Raw genomic sequence first — 15198 nt, 5'->3', positions numbered from 1 at the left:
ATGGTATTGTGTCTCAGGGCTCAATGGATCACTGAAATCAATCTTAAACACATGTGATAATTGGTTTTCCAGGTGATTCTATTTAAAGGAAAACTACTTGAAAATGATGTTCCACATTATTAAGCAGGTCACAGTTTTCAAGTAACATGGGAAAGAAAAAGGATCTCTCTGCTGCTGAAAAGCATCAAATAGTGCAATGCCTTGGTGAAGGGATGAAAACATTAGAAATTTTCCAAAAACAAAAGCGTGATCATCGTACTGTTAAGAGATTTGTGGCTGTATCTGAGCACAAATATGTTTGTGCTGATAAAGGCATAATGAGGAAGATTTCTGCCAGGCAAGTTCATCGGATTGAGAGAGCAGATGCTAAAAAAAGCCATTACAAAGCAGCAAACAGATATTTGAAGCTGCTGGTCCCTCGAACCTCAAGGTGTAGGATCCTTCAAAGGCTTGCTGTGGTGCATAAACCTACTATTCGGCCACCCTTAAACAGTGTTCACAAACAGAAATGGTTGCATTGGGCCCACACATACATGAAGACTAATTTCCAAACAGTCTTGTTTACTGATAAGCTTTGAGCAACCCTGGATGGTCCAAATGGATGGAGTAGTGGATGGTTGGTGGATTGCCACCATGTCCCAACAAGGCTGCAACATCAGCGAGGAGGTGGAGGAGTCATGTTTTGGGCCAGAATCATGGGAAACAGCTGGTAAGGCCCTTTAAGGTTCCTGAAGGTGTGAAAATGACCTCTGCAAAGTATATCGAGTTTCTGACTGACAACTTTCTTCTATGATCTAAAAAGCAGAAACGTGCCTTCAGGAGCAAAATCATCTTCATGCATGACAATGTACCATCTCATGCTGCAAAGAATACCTCTGAGTCATTGGCTGCTATGGGCATAAAAGGAGATAAACTCATGGTGTGGCCACCATCTTCCCCTGACCTCAACCCTATAGAGAACCTTTAGAGGATCATCATGCAAAAGATCTATGAGGGTGGGAGGCAGTTCACATCTAAACAGCAGCTCTGGGAGTCTATTCTGACTTCATGCAAAGAAATACAAGCAGAAACTCTCCAAAAACTCACAAGTTCAATGGATGCAAGAATTGTGAAGGTGACATCAAAGAAGGTTCCTATGTTAACATGTAACTTGGCCTGTTGGGATGTTTTGGCATTAAATAGCTTTTTTGTTCAGTGAATGTGACCTCCTAATGCTGCAAATTCCACCAGTGAGCATTTTCAGATCTTTAAAACATATGAAATGGTTAGAAATTCTACTGTGCATAATAATTTGGAACAGTGCATTTTGAGTTTTTATTCATTTTGGAGATTATACTGTTATCATTGGGAGGTTTCGTCAATAAAATTCGATGTATAATCTAACGGGTGATGACTTTTATTAGACTGACTGTCATTTGCACTGACCATTTAGGAAAATCTGATAAAAATGTAATTTACATAATAATTAAATGAATCATAACACACTGCGGGGCGGGATCCAATACACACAGGCGCGATATCAGTACATCAGCGGATGTGAGTCCCACGACGCATGCCCAAAAAATGAGAGCACAGCGCAGGCGCCGGTGACGTGAGGAAACACAGAGGAGGCGGCGCCCGGTGCACTGAGGGGATGATGGATGGCTGCGAGGCAGCGGAGTCAGGAGGAGAAAACGTACCCCCCGGACTCAATACAAGTATGGCGCACAATTTATAAAAGTGAATATTTCAGCGTTATTAGGGATCAAAACCATAAGAGCCACCTTCACAGAATGCAGCGTTAGTGCTGCAGAAGGTGGCTCTTTTACCTTAATAGGCCCTGGGGGGTGACAGGTTCCCTTTAAATATGCACTCATTTACAGCTATTACCCCACAATGATGCCCCCAAGCCTCTCTTTACTCTCCATTGCCACTGGATCCACCCTTCAATAGCTTTTAATGTTGTTAAAGCATGCGCAGATGCACACAATGAGCATGCGCAGATGCACACAATGAGCATGCGCAGATGCACCCAATGACCCTGCGTAATAAAACAGTCCCCAAATAGCTTAGCTCACAGCATCCTCATTGATCTGACAGCCAGGTTGTAGCACAACATACAGTAGCTATGCTATACTTGGCTCTCCTTTGCCTGTGGGAGGGAGCATGCTCTGAAGATCACACTGATATCAGCTGCAGATGCACCTAATGACCCAATCTAATTCATGAAAATCAAGTGCACTTAATGATCCTGTATACAGTAATTAAACAGCCCGATCCTTCTCTTCATGTTTACAAGGGGAGACTGGAATATCCATTTACATTTTAAGGACAAAAAATGTTTGTACACCAGGAAACCTAAAGCGATGAACTGTAATATGAGTTGGTGTGCATACAGCAAGTAAGCGCATGTTCACGCTGGCCACTAAACAGACAAAAAACCGAAGCTAAAAACATAATAATCAAATGCCCTGCAGTAAATAAATAAACAGCAATAGTGCATGAAAATAACGCACGGTGTTTAGTTAACATAATTTTGAGTCGCAAAAATCAAAAGTCTTCCCACCATGTCACGGTAACCCTATTCAGGATGGTCCTAACCTCTAATATTAAAACCTTAACATTTGTCAAGTGACATGCATGTGCATAAGGGCAGAGAAGGACTGAAACCTGGCTAGTGGACATGCAGCCATGGGGAACTACATGAATATAATGTCCAGCTCAAGAAAAAGGCAGGCTACACCTTTATATGCACTGTATACAAACAGACTGAAGCAGAAAGCCTAAAGAGATGGACTGGAATAAGAGTTGGTGCACATGCAGCATGTAAGCGCATGTTCACACTGGCGACTAAACAGACAAAAAGCAAAGATAAAAACATAATAATAAGCAAATACCCTGCAGTAAATAAACAGCAATAGTGCATGAAACTAAAATAGGATGCCTAGTTAACAGAATTTTGATTTAAAAAAAAATGGAAGAGCCATCCTGCCACGTCATGGTAACTTTTTTCGGGACGGTCCTAACCTCTAATATTATAACCTTACCATTCGTTAAGTGATGTGCTTGTGGATAAGAGCAGGAAAGGACTGAAACCCGGCTAGTGGACATGCAGCCATGGGGACCTACTTGAATATATTGTTCAGATCAAATAAAAGCAGGACACACCTTTATATGCACAGGGTGCAAACAGACTGAAACCGAAAACCTAATGTCACGAATCTCACGATCCAATTTTGGATTTGTGGCAGATCTGGTTTCCCTCAGTTTAAGACCTTTTTTCCTTTCTGGTCATCGGGGGTAAATGCAGTTCCCCCCCCCCGGTGACCGCTGCTGTTATTGCGTTGCATTGCTGCTGGGTCAGCTGATGTTGGTGGTGGCCACTCCCTCCATCGTTTGAGAGGTCACCTGGTTCATCAGCTGACTGTTGGTGTTAGTTCATTCTGCAGCGACCAACCTGGGAGAAGGAGCTTGCTGGGAACAGTTGTTCTTCTGCTGAGTCCGGTGAATCTGGTGTTTCTTCCCACTGTGCTGTGCCTTGCAGCATTAAGCTAAGTGCTGTTTTCCTTTACCTTGTCTGTCTTTCCTTACCCCGTGTTGTATTAGTGCAGCGGTGGGACCAGTGCTCTCACCTGCCAGTTCCCTACTTAGGGATAGGTGCAGGGCAATTGAGGGACTAGGTATCCTGGTCGGCGATGGGTTGAAAGAACCCGTATAGGGACGGTAGCAAGATCAGGGCACATCTGCAGGCCAGTGTAGGAGGTGCCCATTCACCCAGTCCCTACCAACAGGGCCCACCATTGTAATTGTGTCCCCGGTGTTCCTTTGTTTGTTGTGCTGTTTGTGACAGACCTACTGTAGGGTCGTTTCATACCGGGTCAGTCACATCAAGACACCTAAATAGATGAGCTGGAATATGAGTTGGCGTGGGTTGGGTTTCAGTCCTGCTCTGCCCTTATCTACATGCACATTTTATCTGTTTAGTTACCAGTGTGAACATGCACTTACATGCTTCATGCACACCAACTCATCTCATTAGGTTTTCTGCTTCAGTCTGTTTGCATTCAGTGCATATAAAGATGTAGTCCCCATGGCTGCATGACCACTAGCTGGGTTTCAGTCCTTCTCTGCCCTTATCCACACGGAAGTCACTTCTCAAATGGTAAGGTTTTAATATTATAGGCTAGGACCAATCAGAGTAGAGTCACCATGACTAGGTGGGATGGCTCTTGCATTTTTTTAAAATCACAATTATGTTAACTAAGCGCCCTATGTTATTTTCATACACTATTATAGTTTATTTACTGCAGTGCATTTGCTTACGTTTTATCTTGGGTTAATGTCTGTACATCACATTTCATTTGGTAAGTCTCTTTTCCCTGCATGAGTCAGCATTAGAACTACAATTCTACCTCACTGAAAAGAGATAAAAGCAAGGGGGTGGGAGCAGCTGGGTCAGGAGGTAAATAGAAGGTGGAGCTGGTCTGACAAGAACTTTTCAGTATGAAGTAAAACAGGATTGGGGTTTTCAGTGCTGCCAAGAACACTGGTGGATAAAATCCTGGGAACATTGTAGGATGGAATCAGGAGCCAAGAAGGGATTAAATGCAGTTTATTATCAGCACATTTCAAAGTAAACAAACTTCTTCCTCAGGACAAGCCACAAATGCAAGTCAAACTCCACGTGTATACTTAAATGGACTGTATTTTCTAATAGAAGTGCGAATAAAGGCATATGGTGTCTGAGATGACCCATCAATTTTTTCAGTGACATAGAATTGCAGTTCTAATAATGACTCGTGCAGGGAAAAGATACTTAATAAAGACCAATTGTGGTCGAAACGTCGTATCATGACGGAATAAAGGCTTTTTTCTTTTTCATCACCTGGACTGGATGCTGTTCCTCTCTATTATTCATGCAGGGAAAAGAGACTGCCTGCTTCTATATAGAGCTTAGAATGATTCAGCTAGTCAGTTTTTAATCATGTGGTGTTATAGACCTAGTGAAAAAGAGAAGGATTAGATGGGTAGAAAGGTAAAATGAGCAATTGTAAGTACACAGTGCCGTATAATATGATGACTTCAATATATTAAGAGGATAAAACTTTGATAAGAGTGCTTCTTTAACTTAGCTTCATGCATAAGTTGTATATGTAATGTCAAGGACGAGATTTGATGCTTTGTTTTGAGATTATAAAAGCTTGAGCCAAAGTAAGCAGAAGAAAAAAAAGTCATGTAAATTGATGCCACAAATCAGCTCAGCCACATCTTTGTCTTACTTGGCATACAATATATTATTTACTCTGTTATCATTATTTATAAGCCGTTTTCTTTCCCAGTGATAAGTCTCTTAATAGATTTCAACCTTCAAAATGAAAAAGTAAATAATCATGTACAAAGGCAATCCCTGCCTTATTCTTGGACAGGTTTCAAAACAAATTCATTTAGATCATCTTATATATTCTGTCAAGATTGTCAGGGCGACCTTGGTTATGAATCGATTCTCTTTACTGTAATCAATGAAATTCGTTTGTTCTAGGAGCTCGAGAAGAATGGCCATAAATCTCTGGATATTGATGCATTTAAATGGGCAGTAAAGAAAAGCACAGGATTACGAGCAACCGTAAGTTGTTTTCTAAATTGCAGGATCATTTTCATAGCTACATAATACTTATCTGTTAGAAAAGACTCACTTAACCCATTACTTGCCAAATTAAAATTTTTACAAGTACGGATTTTTCAGAAAAGGGCGTCCCAATATTCAATTAACAGTGACATGATTTCCTATTTTGAAAACATTCATTTTACAAACACAACACAAAAAATTGGACCTAATTATAAAAATTATAAAATCTTAGTTGCTAGAAGCTAAAAATTAGGCATCCCAAAAAAAGGACATTGGTAGATAATGGGTTAAGAGGCATTAAATATAAAGATATTCCACCTAAGAATATGCTAAAGAGGTTTTTCGTTTTCAGAAAAAACGTCGTCCCCCAGCTGACGTCACATCGACGGGGCTGCAGCCAATCGGTCAGCTCAGTGTTTAGAAAGCGCTTATGTCATCATTCAGGAAGAGCTGCTGAGATTCTCATTGGCTGCAGCGCTGTCGATGTGACGTCAGCACTGCAGACAATCTCGGGCACCAGCAGCAGTGAATGTATACTGTATGCATGATATTAAAGCCCTGCTACAGGAATACCCCCAAAACAAGCAGGAACACATGAATGCCCCCTTTTGAGCATAGTTTAGCCATGCCCAGTTGTGGGTCGTTTTATCTGACTTTTCGGCAAGTATAGTGTTCAGCAACCATATACAGGGCTCCCATTCACAATATCTAGGATCCATATAGTCATGTGGTTTTGGCACCTTGACCTTTATACTACAGTATATTACCTACAAGGGATAACGTTATTAATTAGTGTATATCATTATAATTTCACAGCCTCACTTGTAGAAATAGAAGAAGGACTTATTATGGCGATGGTTTGTCTAGCTCTCCCATAAACAGGAGCACTCATATGACCGAGCGATCCTGGGTTCTGTATGAGAAATCTGCTGCCAGACATCTCTGGCAGTGACTCATCTTTGGGGAACGAAAGGATTGCCAGGAACCTTAACTGGAACCTGCCACCATGAAAATGCTCATCAATCTACTGCCATCCTGTTATAGAGCAGGAGGAGTGGACCAGATTAATATATAGTTTTGTGAGAAACCATTCAGTATAACCAGTGTTTTCATAATTTAATGCTCTGCTCTTTCTGGGATTCTCAGTCCTATTACTGACTGACAGCCATCTCTGTATTCACTCTTATACAAAGAAAGCTGTCAGTCACTGATAGGACCGCCCACTGGGCCTAAAGTCCCAGAAACAGCAGAGGTTTAACACTTTCATGACATGCGCCATACTAACACTGCACATGTCGTGTCTCCCCCTTTGATGTGGGCTCAGTGCCGGAGCCCACATCTTTCCCAGCACATGTTTTCAACAGCTGACATGTGTCCGGAATAGGCGCGGGTGGAATCGTGATCCACCCGCAGCTATTAACCCATTAAATGCCGCTGTCAAACTCTGACAGTGGCATTTAACATGGGCTTCCGGCAATCGAGCTGGAAATCCAGCTATCGGTGACACCTGTCACGTGATTGCGTGTCACTGATGGGTTGGCATGATAAACAGAGGTCTCCTGGTTGTCAATGCCAGATTGCTATGAGCACTGCCCAGTGGTCGGCACTTATAGCAAGTGAGCAATTTTGCTACGTACAGGCGATCTGATCATCGCCTGTATGTAGCAGAGGCGATCAGGCTATGGCAGCTTCTAGTCTTCCTTGGAGACTATTGAAGCATGCCAAAAGTAAAAAAAAAAGTTTTTAAAAATATTAAAAAAATAAAAAATATCAATGCTCAAATCATACCCCTTTCGCCCCATTCAAAATAAAACAATAAAAAAGAACTCAAACACATACATATTTGGTATTGCCATGTTCAGAATCGCCCAATGCATCAATATAAAACAAGAATTAACCCTATCGCTAAACGGTGTAACCGGAAAAAGTCAAAATGCAAGTATTACGTTTTTTGGTCACTGCAACATTGCAGATTCTAAGCAGAATTTTCCTGATCAAAACCGGACTCCCTTGCCAGGAAATTCGCTCGCGTTTTTCTAGCATTTTTTCACATTTTTTTGCTTTTTTATTGCGTATTTGTCACGTTTTTCTCGCGTTTTCATGTGTTTTTTTCCTGCTTCCCAATACAATTCTATAGCGGTGAAATTGCTGTGATTCCGCAAAATTAATGAACATGCTGCGTTTTTTTCCGCGATGCATTTCCGCTGCGGAAAAAAAAGCAGCATGGGCACAACAATTGCAGAATGCCATTAAAAATAATGGGATGCGTTTTGTAAGCGTTTTTTAAGCGTTTCCGCAGCGGAAAAACGCGGCAAAAACGCTTACAAAACACAACGTGGGCACATAGCCTCAAAGAGATAGTCCTATTAACAGAGAACATTTTAATCAATAGATATTGGAATAATAATAATTTCCACAACTGGATGTGTTTAAATAAAATGTTCCAGTGCTGAGATAAACTTATAAATGTGCCCCTGCTGTGTACTGTGTAATGGCTGTGTCTGACTGACAGGGACATGGTCTGACCATATACAGCGTTTGTTTTACATTCCCTTTAAAATAAAAATGATTTATAGGGATGAGCGGACCAGTGGATGTTTGGGTTGTCGGGTTCGGCTAAACTACATTTAAAAGTTTGGTTCAATATCCAAACTTGACCTTGAACTCAATATAAGTCAATGACAACTCGAACTTTGGTGCTTTAAAATGGCTGTAAAATTGTGATAGTCAGGCTCAGGCCTACAGCTGCAAAAGGAAGCTTCCGTAAATAAATAACTGTGTGAGTGAAGCTGAATGGCATCAGTCCTGAGTGGTATTAAATCAGGAAGTCCTAAAACTGGAACAATTGCCAGTCTGTATCATACTTCAGTGGTGCTTCACTGAGAAAACTCACATAAGCATACTTGTAAAGTTGAGCAAAGAAAGGTGGCGCTCACCGAAAGCTTCAGAAACCATAATTCTTTGATCAGACAAGGACATCAGGGGGAGCTGTGGGCAGGGAGTGTGCGGGAGAGTGATGAGCTGGACCATGGTCGTTTCACACTGCAAACTGCGCTTCTACGGGTCATGTACCTTGTTACTTCTGCCTTCCTGCTCCTCGAATCATGTGCAGCGTAACCACAAGGTGGAACTCCACCTTGCATATGTTGGCAAGACTGTGAGCATCAGCACAAGATAGTGAAGTTTAAGTTGCAGTATGCATGGGCTCTGCGGAATAACACCAATTTAAGACCAACGAGCAGGGATGTTTGTGCGTGGTGCGCTGCTTTTACTCCACAAACATGGCCAGTGCTGATGATGCATCAGGTGGTGGCACAGGAGGATCAAGAGGAAGATTAGTTCAGAGATATATGGGGGAGACAGATTATGGACAGCTTTGTAGGTCAGTGTTAGTAATTTGATATGGATACATTGTGGAATTGGGAGACAATGCAGAGGGGAGAAGCGGAGAAGTAGCAAGGACAGAAGTGGACTAGTAGGGCAGTAGAGTTAAGGACAGACTGGAGAGGTGCGATGGTGCACTGGTGGCTGAAGAGGTCCTAGACCCCACATGGAATTAAGACCAACCAAGTGACATGGGCAGTTCGGAGGAAGAGGTGGTGGTCACGCTGCTCCAGCTGCACAGCAAAACAGCGAGCAGGATGCAAAAGCATAGAAGGTGGCCCCTAGCCAGTGCGTCGGCTGCTCCTGGGCAGCACTCCGACAAACTGAGCACAATGAAGCTAGCTCAAAGGAGCTTCCTGACAATACATGGGTGGTTTGCACGCTGTGCTATCAGAGACTGAAGCAAGACATAAATGTTCTTAACCTGAGCACCACCTGCATGACGAGGAATCTGAATGCAAAGCAGGAGCTGAAAAACCTGAAAAACAAGGAAAGATATGAGCCTCCTCCCCTCTTCTGCGGCCTCTTCTCCGGCCTCTTCCTCCCGCTCCCGAGCAACAGGGCCACCTATCTCCCACGCAAAGAGAGGATGTGGCTGCACCACCACTAGCAGTGTCACTGAGCATCTCCACACCATCCCATTGAAGTATTCAGGTGTACGGCCCCCAAATACTGACTCCCATATTCTACATGTGGCCTTAAAAGTGATTTATAAAGAGTTAACAATATGTTGGGATCATGGGAACCACAGTACGTGGTTCTCAGCCTCCACTACTTTTCTGGAGGCCCATCTCTGCCCTGCATGAACAAGTGTGCGCCATCAGTATAAAGGTCCAAATAAAAACCGATACATGGACCAGTAAGCACGGGCAGGGACGTTACATCTCTCTTAACGGCCCACTGGGTAAATGTTGTGCATTTTGCTGCATGTCCTACCACCACAGAGGATTGCAGGGTGTTGTTGGATGTTTCTCTGTCCATGTTGCCTCCTCCTCTTACTCTGCATCCTCCAACGTCTCATGATCCGGTCAGCGTAATGCCTGCCCCACCAAATTCAGTACAGCCAGGGGGAAACTACAGCAGGTTGTTCTGAAACTCATCTGTTTGTAGTAAAAATACCACACTGTGCAGGAACAGTGGATGGGGATCAAACAACAGACAGATGTGTGGTTTGTGCCACTAAACCTCAAGCCCGGCCTAGTGGTGTGCAATAACATGCAAAATCTGGTAGCATCTCTAGGTCTAGCTGGTTTGACGCACATCCCTTGCTTGGTGCATGTGCTGAATTTGGTGGTACAGAGCTTCCTCAATTACACGGAAATGTCAGAGCTGCTGCTGAAAGTGCGGGTCATCTGTTTTCGGCATTTCCACCCTGCTGCTGTTTGCCTGTTTTTGCTACAGCTTTACTTCTGCCTACCCGCTCATCGCCTTATATGCGAGGGATCAACAAGGTGGAACTCCACCTTGCACATGCTGGACAGACTGTGTGAGCAGCAGCAGGCAATAGTGGAGTTTGAGCTGCAGCCCACATAGGTGAGTCACCTGGGGAACATAAACACTTCACGACCAACGAGTGGGCCTCCATGCAGAATGTGTGTGCCGTGTTGAACTGTTTCAAGTACTCCATGAATATGGCCAACTCTGATGACGCCATCATCAACGTTACTATCCCACGTGTCAAAGGAGAAAGAGTAGGAGGAACAGGGAACAGTCACACCGTTATCAGGCCAACTTTACAGTTCTGATTGGCTCATCCCTAATGATTTCCCTTAGTGAAGAGAAACTGAAATGTTCAAGTTACCCAAGACATGGCGATTCTAACAAACTACTTCCTTACCTGCTCAATACAAGATTGTGATTATTAATGTGCTTGCATCTTTCTTTCCAGAGTGATGAACAGATAGAAAAGCTGTTTATGAAAATCGACTTCACAGCAACTGGGAAAATTCAGTGGGTCAGTATTATATTGTAAAGTATAGAACTGTTACTCCATAATAATCAGAAATCAAACGTATATACATAATAAATATCTTATTAAGGTACACAACTATGTAATAAAACTAAATATTAAAAATTAATTATTGAAATAAAAAAGCAATAAAATCAAGGGGAGGCTGATGAGAGACACAAAATAAGGAGAAAACAATACAAGCGGTAGCCATCAGATGGCAGAATGCTATCAAGGAATAATAATGATAAACGTACTACCCAAACCCATTCTCCTTATGCAGGGGATGGGCAACACTCAGCATAATATATAAACATACTGATCATATAGTCACTACACTATATTTAGATCAAAGAGTGTCTTCAAAACATCAATAAAACAAAAGAGCTTTATTTCAATATCTTAAAATGCATACATATAACATTAGTCATAAAATGGTGCCTCAAACCAAACACAGGTAAACAGAGAGGTCAGCTAGGCCCCTGTTCTTTTTAATCTGACCACTGTTTTTTGGACGGTTCCTCTGACACGGGTCCCTCTTCCCTGTATGAAAATGTTGTCTTTTACTCAACTGGGTGAGGTCCTCAAGAACAGTGTTCCCCAACTCTGCCTGATTTGCATATGATTTGTACTCTAGTTTTCTCACTAGGCCTCAATTTAATTGGGGTCAAGTTCCTACACAGCCACATCTCTATTTCTATATGTAAAAACGAGCTGGCACACTCTTTTTAAAGACAACCTGTCACTTGCCATTCATACAGTATGTACTTTTGGTGTAACTGCCCCTGTTCTTTTTAATCTGACACTGTTTTTTGGGGGGTTCCTCTGACATGGCCCCCTCTTTCCTGTATAAAAATGTTGTCTTTTACTCAACTGGGTGAGGTCCTCAAGAACAGTGTACCCCAACTCCAGTCCTCAAGGCCCACCAACAGGTCATGTTTTCATGATTTCCTTAGTATTGCCCAGTATTGCATCACCTGCACAGGCAATAATTCCATCACCTGTCTAATACAAAGGAAATCCTGAAAACACGACCTACAGGTGGGCCTTGAGGACTGGAGTTGGGGAACACTGCTCAAGAAGATGCCCACAGAGAAGAGTTGACGATCACATCCAGTTGGCTAACAAGACTGGATTTACATACATGGAAGAGGGGGGCAAATTTCAGGAATGGAGAGGTGCAGGAACAAAAGAAAAACATAACCAGATTCAGGAAAACAGCGGCCTTTAAACCAGGTAAAATAAATTACATATTTATGGCAAGTGACAGGTCCTCTTTAAAGAAGTTGTCTTCTTTCAGACAGTCGTCTGTGCCCTTTTAGATGAAAATCCAATTCAAACAGCAATTTCTATACAAAAAAACTATGTTTTTCCAGCATTGACTCTAAATTTAAAGAATAACTGCCCGTTAAATTAGAGCATTGTCTCCGAATCTGGAGCAATTTAATGCGAAGCTTGTTTATTTCTATAATAGTCATAAAAATATAATTTGTCCGGACGATTACTCCCAGACTCACATTTTCAGTGATATTCTGGGAGATATCTTCTTATTGGCAATTCATAGTTAATAGACTATATATTTAATTTAGTGTTATGAGAAAAAGTTTTCCTTATAATGAGCTCATTCCTGCGAGATGTGAACAGATAACTAAACCCCCACTGATTTTAATTGGCTTGTGGAGAAGTTTACAAACTACAGTATACACCTCTATTAAATTAATCATTTCTCCTGAATATTGAGACTTGGGCTATGGGCTTATTATATAACTGACTGTACAGATTTCGTGAAAATACATCAAACTTACAACTTTCCTATGTATATTAATTCCTATATATTATTTTCATCCTACTTAACATGCAGAGTAAACCAAATGGAGAGAAACCAAGTCGCTGACCACAGATGAGGGGCACAGTTTTTATGCAACATTTATTCCATATTATTATTTTATGACATTTGCATTGTATCGGAGAATGGTAATATGTATTTTATGATGTATTATCTGTCCAATGTCTGTGATCTGACACTATATTCCAACCAACTCTTCCAAAGCAAGACTGATCAATCCTTGGCCACATGTTATATGAGCGACTAATCAATCCCAGATATACCGATCAATGTTTCAGGGACAAAATAATGAGAAAAAGCTGAGAACTATCTTAATTTTTTTGGTTAAATTCCCACAATGAGTTTTTGATGCTGAATATTTTCGTGATCAGAGAATGCAGCGTCTTACAGTTCCAGAAAAGTAGATGAGATTTATAGAAGTCTCAAGCCCATTATGTTTTTTTTCATTTTTTTTTAAGTGACATAAACTGGCCTGAGGTTCGTGCTTGAAATCCGCAACATGTCAATTTCTTAGGTGTCAGAAATGCACTAAAAATGTAATGAAAAATACGCAAATCACTTAATCTAGCTAATAGATGAAAAAATGCTGCAGGAACTCTGTATCATCAAAAAACTCATTATGGGAATGTACCCTTAATATCGGAAAAAATCTGGTTTTGTATGTATCAAAATGTTCCTTATATAGATTTAAAAGATAGTTAAAAGGGATTGTCCAATCACAACGTACAGCTCTGGCAAAAATTAAGAGACCACTGCAAAATGTTCAGTTTGTCTGATTTTTCTCTTTATAGGTACATTTTTAAGTAAAATGTAAATTGTTCATTTATTCTATAAACTTCTGACAACATGTCTCCGAATTTCCAAACAATAAATTTTGTATTTTTTTTCTGAAAAGGAGAAATGGTCAAAATTACAAAAAAAAAAACAGTGCTTTCAGACGGCAAATAATGCAAAGAAAACAAGTTCATAATAATGTAGAAACAACAATACTAATGTTTTAACTCAGGAAGAGTTCAGAAATCAATATTTTGTGGAATAACCATGATTTTTAATCACAGCTTTCATGTGGAGCGCCCACAAGGGCTAGGGGTACTCGGTACCAGGTCCTTCGGATCTCAAGGGGAATGTCACGGTGGCTGACCCGGTCCGTGGCCCTCGGGACGTCCGTTGTAAAAGAGGGAAAGGTCTTTAAAGGGGAAATGTTCGTGACGCCACCTGTGGTTTTCGGTCAGGGTGACCGATGCTGCTTTAAGGGGTCCGCTGGGGTGATGTTATGGCAGCTAGATGGCATACCTTCCCACAGGTGAAGTATGTCTCCAGGGCTTCCCAATGTGCAGATGGTGGATGGTGAGATGCGCAGTGAATAACGAGGACACAAGGTTGCAGTCTCTTTACCATTTACTGAAGGCTTCAACATCCACAGTCCAGAGTACGAGACCACAGGGCAGGCAGAGTCAAGGCCAGTTTGGAGGCAAATCCCGAGTCCCCTTATCCAGGTAGAAATCAGTAGCCTTCCTCTAGCACCTTGTGTTGTAGTACCTTACTGCTAAGCGTCTCATAAGGTCCTCACAACTGTTGAAGATGTTACAGATGTAATGTCTCTCTCTCTGTCCCCCGGATATGACAGGACAAACCCGTATGACCGGTGGCTTGAGGCTTTTTACAGGGACTCTATCATGCCCCGGCCTCTAAGCGGTGCCACCTTGCCTCCTGGTTGTAGGGGCGGACAGGTAACGTGAAATTAGCTGTCCTGACGGTCTCTGGAGCAAGGCATAAAGGACTGTTGCTCCCTCGGTGTTCCGGCTACCGGGATCTTGCGCCTCAGATACTAGGCCCCAACCCAGGTAGCAGGGCAACTGCAGTGTTACATTTAAAAATACTTAATGAGAGCCAGAAGGTTGAAGCTCAGACAAGGAAACCTGGAGGAGAACACCCAGGAGGAGGAGAACACCCAGGAGGAGGAGAACACCCAGGAGCATCAGACACCGTTAGTAGGCCCCAACCACCAATTTTTACAAACAAATACTTAATGAGAGCCTGAAGGTTGAAGCTCAGACAAGGAAACCTGGAGGAGAACACCAAGGAGGAGGAGAACACCAGGGAGCGGCACACACCGTTAGTAGGCCCCAACCACCAATTTTTACAAACAAATACTTAATGAGAGCCTGAAGGTTGAAGCTCAGCTTTATACAGTGGAGGACAACACCAGGGAGTGGCACACACCGTTAGTAGGGCCCAACCAAAGTTGAAGGCCAAATGCAGTTTAATATCTGCTACTATAGGCCGAAAGCCTAAAGGTTGAAGCTCAGCTTTATACAGTGGAGGACAACACCAGGGAGCGGCACACACCGTTACTAGGCCCCAACCACCAATTTTTACCAACAAATACTTAATGAGAGCCAGAAGGTTGAAGCT

At 42.2% G+C, this 15198-nt stretch overlaps 1 protein-coding gene across 1 annotated transcript in view; it reads left to right on the top strand.

Moving 5' to 3' along the window:
* Window positions 1-15198, top strand: part of LOC143817775 (cilia- and flagella-associated protein 337-like) — a 263091-nt gene that overhangs the window by 16383 nt on the left and 231510 nt on the right. Inside the window, exons 4-5 of the mRNA XM_077299254.1 lie at window positions 5519-5602; window positions 10878-10943. Coding sequence (XP_077155369.1) covers window positions 5519-5602; window positions 10878-10943 — 150 coding nt within the window. The remainder of the gene's footprint in view (window positions 1-5518; window positions 5603-10877; window positions 10944-15198) is intronic.

The sequence above is a fragment of the Ranitomeya variabilis genome, chromosome 3 (assembly GCF_051348905.1).
Source record: "Ranitomeya variabilis isolate aRanVar5 chromosome 3, aRanVar5.hap1, whole genome shotgun sequence".
NCBI lineage: Eukaryota > Metazoa > Chordata > Amphibia > Anura > Dendrobatidae > Ranitomeya > Ranitomeya variabilis.
This window is presented reverse-complemented; position numbering and strand designations above follow the sequence as displayed.